The 11,127-nt window shown below is 44.7% G+C and overlaps 1 protein-coding gene across 1 annotated transcript; it reads right to left on the bottom strand.

The window, feature by feature from the left end:
- Nucleotides 1-1,904: 1,904 nt before the first annotated feature.
- CDKN1C (cyclin dependent kinase inhibitor 1C) lies at nt 1,905-4,780 on the bottom strand. The gene is made up of 3 exons (XM_081839617.1): nt 3,915-4,780; nt 3,269-3,395; nt 1,905-2,692 (listed from the first exon to the last, which is right to left on the bottom strand). The coding sequence occupies exons 1-2, from the start codon at nt 4,507-4,509 to the stop codon at nt 3,274-3,276; spliced, it is 717 nt and encodes a 238-aa protein (XP_081695743.1). The 5' UTR covers nt 4,510-4,780; the 3' UTR covers nt 1,905-2,692; nt 3,269-3,273.
- Nucleotides 4,781-11,127: the final 6,347 nt, after the last annotated feature.

Genomic DNA, 11,127 nt, shown 5'->3' with positions numbered 1-11,127 from the left:
TGAGCCATACTTAAAACATTTCCCCCCCTTATGGGCTACAATCAGAACCACATTTGCTTCCATAGAAATGAATGGGGCTTCTTTTGAAGTAAATATATTCAAAAGATGGATGTCAGATCTTATGCAATACTAACACTGATTTCTCAACTCCCACCTAAAAACAAATGTTATTGTTATAAAATTTCCATACCACCCTTCATCTGAAGATCACAGGGCAGTGAGAGTATACATACCTTTTAAAGACATTAGCCAATGATATTTTCAGAAGGCGATAGAAAATTCCTTCCTCATGGCTTTTCTATTGACAAAAACAGTGTGCCTCCAATACACACACAACACCTAGAGTGCACCTTTACAAGCGTATAAAGAGCCAACAGGCTTTCAACCCACCACCATGCATTTCACAGTGTATTCTAACTTGCTGCTCCCTTTCCCACTGTTCCACAGGAGGCATCCATGGGATCAATTAATTGCAGTCATCCTGTGCCTTTGCAGCTGAGCAGTTTAGCTTCATGACGCTTTGCACCTCTAGTCTTAAATATTATAAGGTATAAGCCAGTGCTACTGAAATAAAATTATCCTTCTTTCCAAAGCATGGCTAGGAAAACTATGGCCCTCTATATGCTGCTTCGATCCCCAGCTCACAGCCATCATTGCCAATAATCGGGGATGTCGTCTAGAGGGAGGCATGGCACATCTATGTTCCAAGATGCAGGTAGGATTAAAGTTAATAAGCCATCCTACATGCAGTAAATACAGTGCTGGGGGTACTGTTTAGGGTTGTGGTTGTTGTTGGAGGGTGTCGCTGTTGAGAATTATTTGTTTGTAATTTTTTTTTATCGTTTTAACAATTTTATTTTTGCATTTTTCAAAATTTATTACATAGATCTTAACAGTTCTTTTTCTCATATTATTTTATCATATATGGGGAAATTGTTCAGTTTAGTTGTGTACTTTCTGAGGTTTTATTGTTCGTGACTTTTGTTGCATTTGTAATTATGTATTTTTTTTCATGTTATAAGCCGCCCCAGTATTTAACTATGGAAAGGCATCATACAAGTAAAATTACGTATGTGTGTATCTCTGTACCTTGAAAAATATTGTTTATGCAAATCACAATTCGAAAGACACAGCTAGCAGTTCATATTCAGTGCTGGACTGCTTTTTTTGGTAGTCCATGTGATACAGCAAATTTGTGTTTTGCGTAAACAGGTGAGTAGATTTGTCTCTCCAGTGTGAACCATACCAGACTGGTGGTACTGGGACATTCACGACAGAGAATTTGAATGTGACTTTTATTTGAATGTGACTTAAGGATGCTTGTCTTTTATGGCTTATGTTTTTCCTTGTACTAGTTAATAAGGCTAATAATGGTACTTTCTGATGTTAGATGGTGGTGGTGCAAAAAAAAAAAAAAAAAAAAAGATTAAGCCATGAGAGTAGGCTCCCTGCTCCCATCCCAAGGTGTAGACAGGTAGTGGGTCTGAAACATGGGGATGAGACAGTGTGGTAGGGCCAAAGAGAGAGCCAGCTTTTCTCTTCAATGCAGGTATTCACTGGGTGTGGGAGAGAGACAATGGAATAGGGCTAAGATTGCCTTGAGTGTGGTTTTTGTGCAGTACAACGTCTGCAGCCAAACTTTCTTATGCAAGTTGTTTAATCAGGTGTGAGGTGAACATAACTTTAATCTAATGTCAGTCTATCCATCAGGTTTGCTCTCAAAGTACACAGAGGCCGACAGTTCTGCTCTTACATAAGGAACCAATGACCGTTATTGCATAATATTAACAGTGATGTTAAAATTACTGAATTTTAAGAAGCCAAAGAAAATAAAATTGTGTGCACTGGGGTGGGGGTTCCAATCACAGAGTGATAAGAATAAAAGCTATAAACACCAAGGCAGCTTATTGACATTTGATTCCTTTTTATTTTAACATTGTGGCATAAATTTGCAGTGGCAGTGGTACAGACCGGCTCAGGAACCATTGTATCAGATTTATTTTCAAGTAATAACTAATTTTGATTCATAGCTACATTTTGTGAATGCAAAAAAAAACCCACTATAAAAATAAATTTACATTTTTGTAAATAACAAAAAAGCAAATATATAGTGCCCTTTGGCTTAACCAAATAAGAAAAACAAAAACCAAACACACAAAACAGACTACTGGGTGTCAACCAAAGTTATCCGCTTTTTTTTTTCTTGACATAAATAGAAAATATAAGTTAGTATAACTCTTAAGTTGTTTTTTTTGTTTTGTTTTTTTACAAATATACATTTTTTGTTTGTTTTGCACTGAGAGATCAGCAGAGATTAAACATTTATATAAATGACTTTAAAGCTTTTACACTTCTGGCCAGTGTACTCACATTAGGCATAATACATTTTTAATATATATAAAACGTAATACATTGCACAGTTGTAAATTAACACTGCTCCGTCAGGTGGCTTGTAGTCGGGCCACTTTTGCTACATGGAGGTACAAGCAGTTCCTTCTGGGGCACGAGTAGAAGAGGAGGAACGAAAAAAACAAAACGGGGAAGAAGAAGAAAAACACACACACAACCAGGGGATTCTTCCTCCCTACTCTGGGTCTCTCTTGCCAGTCCCTTTTAACGTGTGGAGGAGGAAGGGCCTCTCAAGCTCTTGTGTTTCCAAGGAAACAATCACTTCGGTGTTGTAGTGCAAAATCTGCAAGAGAAGAGCAAGCGCATACATAGCACAAACTTGCACAGAGGACTCCCGGGCGACGTCGCAACTGGACGGAGTTGTTGGCCGATACAAAGAGACTCCCCCGCCCGCCCCCTCCTCCTCCGCGCTCTCCCCTCCCCCGAAGAGCAGCTGATGAGTCAGCAAAAGCGGTGGAGGAGGGGGCGGAATGGCTTTAAAAAAAGAAAGAAAAAGCAAGCGAGCCCCATGCAATATCTGACCATCAGGAAGTTACTCCAGATCGGGGGCCCGGAGGAGAAGAATGAGGAACACCCCCAGCTGACCAGTCAGGAGAGGCTCCTTTTGCAAGCCTCCGCTACCTCCCCATTCCCTTGCAATCCCCGCCAAGTTTTGGCAGCGGCCCCAACTGTTCTGCAAACGACCAGTCACGCACGAGAGGTCGCCCCTCTCCGAGAGGCAGGGCGGAGCAGGAGGGGCGAGCTGCTTCCCAAGGCCGATCGAAACCACCCCCCCCTACCTCCCTAAAAAAACTTGCACCCGTTTCTAAGTACTGTATTAAAAATAGCCGATCTTGACGTGCACCCATCGCTCGCTCACCTCGTTCATCGGAGCCTTTTCCGGGGGGTCTGCTCGGCGGGGACAGCAGAGACCGAAGCTGGCAAGGCGCTGGGATGATCCCCGGACACTTTCGAGTCTACGACTCTTTTCCGCTTGGCGAAGAAATCTGCGGATCAGACCCAGGAGAAAGAGGGAGGGAGGGATTAGCAGGGATTCTGTGCGTGTGTGTTATTTTTGGGGGGTCACCCGAGCCAAGAGCTTCGAGCTGGAAAGGGACACACCCCACCCTCGGTCAGGAACGGGAGAAAAACAATCGCGTTGCACACCAGGGACCCGCCCTGCTTGGCTCGCCCAGGCGCCGCCACCGAGCGCCTGGCTCTGGGCTCCCCCTGTCGGCGAGCGGCGGGCGCCGCAGCTGCTGGGGTTTGTTTACGTCGCAAAGGGGAGGCAGCAGCCGCCGCCGCGATGTGCTGCGTAAGCATTTTCCTTCCCCGCTCCACCAACCCCCGGGTACCTGCGCGGAATTTTAAGCAGAGGCAGCGCCTCCGGGCAACGTTTTAAGCCGCCGCGCAGATGAGGAAGGGGTGGGGCGCCCCCATAACTCGGGCTGGGAGGGGCAAAGTGGAAGCAACCCCCCCAAAAAACAGGCACAAGTGCAACCCAATCCGACGGCGGCGCTGCTTACCTGTGATGTGCGCTACACTGGCCGACGACGCCCTTTTCAGCGCCGCCGCGGCGCACGGGGCAGGCTTGATTATAATCCCTGAGTAGCTGTGGAGCTGAGCGGCCCGGTTCTCCTGGTTGAGGCGCTCCTCGCCCGCCGACCTAGTGCTTTCCAAGGGGGCCGTCTTGCCCGGAGAGCTGAGCGGGGAGGGGGCCGAGGACACCCCCGTCCCCTGGGGATCGGCCTCCGGAGGCGCCTCGGCGCTTCCCGCTGGAGGCGGAGGCGCCTGGGAGCGGATCACCAGCACCGGGAAGCGGCACTTGCCGACCTGCAGCGTCTCCCGGTAGAAAGCGGGCACGGCGCCTCCGTCCACCTCTTCCCACTGCAGCCTGCCCGGGCCGCCCAGCGGCGTGTCGCTCTGGAAGTTGTAGTCCCAGCGCTTCTGGCCGTCCTCGCAGATCTCCCGCAGCTTGCTCTTCAGGTCCCGGTTCAGCTCGTCGTGATCCACGGGGCCAAAGAGGTTCCTGCACACCCCGGTGCGAGCGTGCAGCGGGAAAGTCCGCCGAGCCGCCAGGCGCTCCAGAGCCGAGGCGCTCGAGAGGTGCACGTTGGACATGATGGTGGCGGCGCCTAGTAGTAGTAGTAGAAGTAGTCGTAGTAGTAGTAGTAAGAGGGAGCGGGCAGGTTCCTTCTTCGCCCGACGAGGCAGCGGGTCCGATCGCCTTGGCAAATCCAAATCACAACCCCGGAGAGCAGGGCTGGGCTTTCGCCGCCTCCCTTCGCTGGGGGCCCGGAATAACCTGCGCGCGCCCCGATCCCCTCCGCCTTAACCTGCCCACCTTCCGCGCCTCGCTCCGCTTCTAGCAAGCCTGCCTGGGGCTGCCTCGCTTTTTAAAGCTCTCACCGAGTGAGTTCGAGCAAAACATCGATTAACATAATACTATTTCTCTGCAATAACACTCTTGCCATTGGTAGACGCTCCATTCTACCCAGGGCGTCGGACTGCCTCCCCAGGCTCCTTATTGGGTGAAAGGCGAAGTGTGGCAAGGCGCCAAAACTGTCCTTCTCCTTGCCATTGGATAGCGTGGCTTGTCCGTCACGGTTGTGTTTAGCAAATTGAGGGGGGTGGGGGGAGTTAGAGAGGGAGAGGAGAGAAGGCGGTGGCGAGTATCATGCGATTTAAAGAGATGGTTGAGTAACATGACACCCAGCCCACGGCTCAGCTCCCTTTGTTTGCAGTCGGCGACGGCTGCTTCTCTGCGAGTACTTTTTTGTTTTGTTATTGTCACTGCGCTATTTTTTTAACACGAGAACTAGTGGAAGCACAGAATTACTGGGGGATTGGGTGGGTTTTAGGTTTCTGTTTGTGTTTGCAAGATTGAACAACTTTTCTACCCAGCATCTGAGAGTAAAAAATTCAAACGGCTTTGTGTAGAAAACAAAGGTTATATGTACAGTGGGGCTCCAAACGTTAACCGACTTTCAAGGAGTTGACGACTGCAAAAGGCAGCGAAGGGAACGGATTAATCCTAATATGTTTAGCATTCTTAGTAACAAGAGAATCAATTGCTTGATAGGTTTTGAAACTGCATCCGGACTGGGACATGTAGGAAAATGAAAGCATTCTGTCTTTTTTCATTAAAAGAAAACCACTTAATCTAAGCTTGCTGTCTTAACTACACTGAATTGCCAAAGATTAACTGACTTGTGCGTAATACATCTTTGCAGGTCATTGCAAATGTTGCCATCTGTGGTTATGGAGTGGGAGTTGAGTTGCCGAACTCTACATCTGCAACCAAGTGTCTGAGGCATCCTGATGGGAGTTTCGTACAGGGCTTCCAGCTTTACCAGAGTGAGGATTTCTCCCCCTCCCTTTGATGCTCCACCCCAACAAAAGAAAAAGAGCGAGCAAGCAAAAGAGTACCCTATTCTCAATTGTTTGGGCTTTTTTGATCATGGCAGCTTTCACCAAGCTGGTGCCTTCCAGCTGTTTTGGACTACAGTTTCCTTCAGCCCAATCCAGGAGAGCCATGCTAGCTGGGGCTAATGAGGGTTGTAGTCCAAAACATCTAGAGAGCACCAGGTTGGCAAAAAACACCTGGATTAAAAAATTACTGGACCCCGCAGTTCTCCATATCTGTTCTTTATCACAGGAGCAAGGCTTAGTTTATATGCCCTCTACTATTCTTCATCAGATTGACTACTGTGAGAAGAGGATGCTGGACTAGATGGGCCATTGCCCTGATGCAGCAGATTCTTCTTACGTTGCTAGTATTTAAGGTGTTTTGGTGCTTTGTGCTTGAACATCCTGCATTTCAGGGCTTGTCTACACTTCTGCTTGTCCCGCGTTTAAAACGCATGAGACCAAGTGGTTTTCCTCTTGCCCTGCTCCTTTCCCAGGGAAAACCTGCTCTTTAGTTTTAAATTGGAGTAAGCTACAGTCTAGAGAAAATCCAAATTGCCGTTTGCTCTGATTGAGCACTAAAGAGCAGTTTGGGAACGGCATGCAAGAGGTATTAAAGTCTTTTAAAGAAAGACTCCCATTCTAATTCATTTCCTTGAGTTGTAAGTGGACGAAACTTTTCCTCTTCAAGGGAATAGCAGGGGAGGAACTGCAGCTCCAATCTACACATGATTTAAAAATATCACAAATATATTTCAAGAAGTAGCAGAATGGATTTGATACAATAGTCAAAAGTAAAATTACTTGAGATCACCAAAGGTGCTGCAATCCAGGGGAGTAGTGTTGGCCTCTTAAATCAGGAGGACGTGAAGTAGCGTTGGCGGGTGGGGGAATGTCATTACAGCCCCGGTTCCTGGGGGTTTTATCATTGAAATGAAACTTCCAAGAGGACCATATGGCGATTTGCAAGATGGCCTGCAGTCCAGAAAGATGCTGTTCAGTGAACAGTTCATAAAAAGGCTATCATGGTTCAGTGACACTGACAATACACCTCATTAGGCAAGACGTAAACCCCTGTTGGAAGGGTTTTTGATGGGGCAGAAAGAAGAAAAGGTCAGTCATCCAATCAGACCTTCAAGCGAAAACAGGTGATGAAATATTAATTCCTTTGATTTAACAACCTATCAGATCTAGTCCACAAAAGAGATGATGGGACCAAAGCCAATCCCGCTTCGAAGAGTAAATGATCATGGTATACACAGTTATCCTTTTAGCAATTGGTACCCTGCCAAAAGAAGGCAGAATTCAGTTTCTTTTCAAGCCTTGGTAATGATTAACCAATAAAGTATAAGCCCCACAGACTAAGCTTTGTTCACTTTAAAGTTTGTGTTGGTCCACTGTGAGCCTGCCTATCCTATAGATGTGTGTCCATGTATCCGGGAGCAGATAACACCCTGGGCAAGGCGAGTGGAGCCCATGAAGTCAACTGCGCTGCATGCCAGCTGCACTCCAAGTGAAACAGCTTGTTTAAATGTTTGGCATAGAGCTTGCGCTGAGATATTTGGTTCTGCAGATGGCTTAAATGGAAGGCACCTAGGTGAGTGGTCCCCATCTAGTCCACACACATTCTGTCATCCCCATGGTTTGTGCCACACAGCCTCCTCTTTTGGTGCTGCTCTTAGGGTTGCCCACGTCAGGCTAGTGATGCAATTATTTAATGTTCTCTCCTGAACAAACAAAACTTTGAATTGGCTTTTATTGTAGCGATTGTTACTATCTAGAAAAGGCAACATGAATGCACAGTGTTTGAATGCAGAAACATATATTGTACTTAGAAAGTATATGTTTCTTGATTATGATTATTGTCTCTCTGTCTCAACCATTTACCCCAGGGGTAGCTGACTTTTCTTGGCCTGAGGGCCATATTCGTCCTTGGTCAACTCTCCAGGGGCTGCATAGCAGCATTAGGTATTGTCTCCCCATGCTCTCATACATTTAATCTCATGTGCATGCATACACAGCCCTCAGCTAATCCATACAGGTCAGCTGAGGAAGGAGCAATCACTGGCCTGCTTTCCATTCATTTGCAAAAAGCAATGACATTGAAGACCAATTCTGTGTAATGGAACCCAGCCACCACCTCTGCCACCGTCACTTATCCAGCTCTATAACCAGTGTCCGTCGTCCCCCCCCCCCCCGGGTACTCAAGGGAACCTTCCTCCCCCCAAATTTTCAAAGTGTGGCACCTACTGTAACAACTTCATGGTGAGTACCGGCACCTTGTTTTCTATTGAAAAAAGCAATGTCTGTAACAAAGTGCCTCTCGTTGTTGTTGTTTAGTCATTTAGTCATGTCCAACTCTTCATGAACCCATGGACCAGAGCACTCCTGTCTTCCACTGCCTCCCGCAGCTTGGTCAAACTCATGTTGGTAGCTTCAAGAACACTGTCCAACCATCTCATCCTCTATTGTCCCCTTCTCCTTGTGACCTCAATCTTTCCCAGGATCAGGGTCTTTTCCAGGGAGTCTTCTCTTCTTATGAGGTGGCCAAAGTATTGGAGTCTCAGCTTCAGGATCTGTCCTTCCAGTGAGCACTCAGGGCAAACTAACCTGAGGCCTGTTTTCTTGTACATCACAATCCACCCATCATTGCCTGTTGCCATAACTATGTCCTGAGTTGCAAGCTAATTTTCCTGAACTTTGGTGGTTGTGAGTTAGCCATCGTAATGCTCTTTGACTGTGGTGTCCTGAACCACACATGGCATCAGCACAGTGGCTCCTGACAGGCTTGGGTCATCATTCATGGCTAATTTTTCTGATTCTTTAACTAGTATTAAGCCAGAATTCCCTGTTTTGAATGTACTGGGGAAACACTGACTGAACCCAAGAAAGAATCTTCATTGCCGAAGCTCATACACAATGCAAGGAGGGGAGTGTTTAGTCCCAATGCTTGTTCCTGGCTTCATAATCCTTGAGTTGTTGCTTGAACTTGACCATTGTGTGGGCTCAGCCATTGTTGTGCAGTACTGTAAATATTCACTTCCAAACACAGTCTTTCATAGAACCAAGTGACAGGATTTTGCCACAATTGGTTTTCTGATAAGGAATGAAACAAGGTTAATGTTAGTGAGTTAGCATTAAGCCATTAACCTCACATAAAGTTGACAGTAGCATTAGGCTTAATATTGATTTCCAAGAATACTGATGTTTCATGTTCTCTCTGAAGACTCAATAGCGGTGGCAAAATGAAAATATGTGTTACTGACTCTTCTGTTGGCAGCTTGATGTTACTCCATGGCAAACATGGAAATATTCATGTGGCAGAAGCATCTGAGGCCTTGTACTTAGTTTCCCAACTGAGCTCAGTGGAAAAGTTTCAGTCTTCTTAGCACAGGGGTAGCTGTCCTAGTCTGGCAGGTGTAGACCATGGTTAGGACACAAGCCTACAGTGTACAAGACCTCACACACATGATTGCCAGACAATGGTAGGGCAAGACAGGCATGCAAAGACAAACCAGGGTTAAGCACAAGGAACCAGACTGAGGCCAAATTCACAGCAAATATTAAAACACTATGATACCACTTCAAACTGTCATGACTTCCCCAAAAGGATTCTGGGAGCTGTAGTTTATTAAGGGTGCTGACAGTGGTTAGGAGGCCCCGATTCCCCTCACAGAAATGATTCTCAGAGTTCGCTGTGAAAAGGTGTTGATTGTTAAGCCAGTCTGGAAAGTGTAGCTTTCTGTAATAAGTTTTATTGTGTTATATTCTGCCCTTCCACCTAAAGTTGCCCAAGGTGACAAACACATCTGCAATTTTTCTGAGAAAAAAAGGCATTCTAAAACAGTTAAAAAGATGGTAATCTTATAATTGATAAAAATTATATCTCTAGAGAACACAGATACATTAGATCTGGAGAGTGTTAATAACAGGTATGGGTGGCATGCCTACCTTGGCTACAACAAGGTGAAAGTTCACAGAGGATTTACTAACCATATAGTAAGGAATGCTCTATGCAAGGTGTGGACCAGATATCAACAATTATTAGAACCCAAAACGCCATGGTGGCTGTCCCCGCTAGAGGCATTTGCAGTAAAAAAATTAAATGCAGAAAGTAATTGGGCAAATTATAGTCAATTATTAAAAGAAGATCAGGGACAACTGAAGCTCAAAACATTTGAGGAGATAAGACATTACCTCACCGACTGGCTTCAATATCATCAATTAAATAATGTATTTAATTCAGACAAAAAAATAGGGTTTTGTAGAGAATAATCTAAATTACGAAAAGTATTATTAAAAAAATAATAAGATATTAATATTCAAAACTTATGACCTTTTATTGAAATGCAATCTAAAAGATGAGGAACTAAAAGAAGTTATGGTCAAATGGGCACAAGATATCGGCCACACAATATATATGGAACAGTGGGAAAGGCTTTGGAGGTTGGACATCAGCTTTACTGCCTGTTACACTGTTAAAGAAAATATAATGAAAATGTTCTATAGGTGGTATTTGACACCTTCCAAACTCGCCAAGATATATAACTTAAAAACCAATCTATGTTGGAAATGTAATAATGCGGAGGGGACAATGATTCATGTATGGTGGGGCTGTGAGAAAATTAAAAAAATCTAAGGGTGTATTCATGAAGAGCTAAAAAAGATGTTTAAAACTTCTACTGAAAAGAAACCAGAGGCATATTTATTAGGTGTTTTGGGGAAAGACATCCCACAGGATAAGAAAAGGCTATTTTTATATGCCACAGCCACAGCCAGATTATTACTTGATAAAAATGGGGAGGGAGTTGTTATCCCAACAAAAGATGAATGGATAAGTAAACTATGTGAACTTATAAAACTGGCGAAGTTAACAGCAGCCATAAGACATCAGACAAATCAGAAATTAACGAAGGAATGGAAATGCTTTGGGACTGTATGAAAAAATACTGTTCTAAGGATAATATGTTGATATGCATAGACTAAGTTTGTAGAGTAGATAATCAGACAAAATAGATAAATAAGGAATAATATTTAAAAAACGCAAAGTTAATAAGATTAATAACTAGACAGAATGTTGAGTGGTTGTGAAGGGAAGTCATATGGGGGCATATTAGATGGTATTGGTTTTCATTTATGTACAGTGTAAGTTTCTTTTTCTTTTTTTGTATGTCTATTTTTGGGTATGTCTGTTCGTTCTCTGTATGTCTGTTTTTTGAATATATATTTTTTTTAAAATGACAGCAAGCATAAAAAAGATCTGCTTTGTACAATCCAAATGGAATTTGTACTTCAACACTGAAGTCTAAATTGTCCGCAGTTAGTGCAGAA

Source organism: Podarcis erhardii, assembly GCF_964252035.2.
Source record: "Podarcis erhardii genome assembly, chromosome: 1".
In the NCBI taxonomy this organism is placed as follows: Eukaryota; Metazoa; Chordata; class Lepidosauria; order Squamata; family Lacertidae; genus Podarcis; species Podarcis erhardii.
Note: the sequence above shows the minus strand (reverse complement) of the source record. Positions and strands in the feature narration are given on the sequence as shown.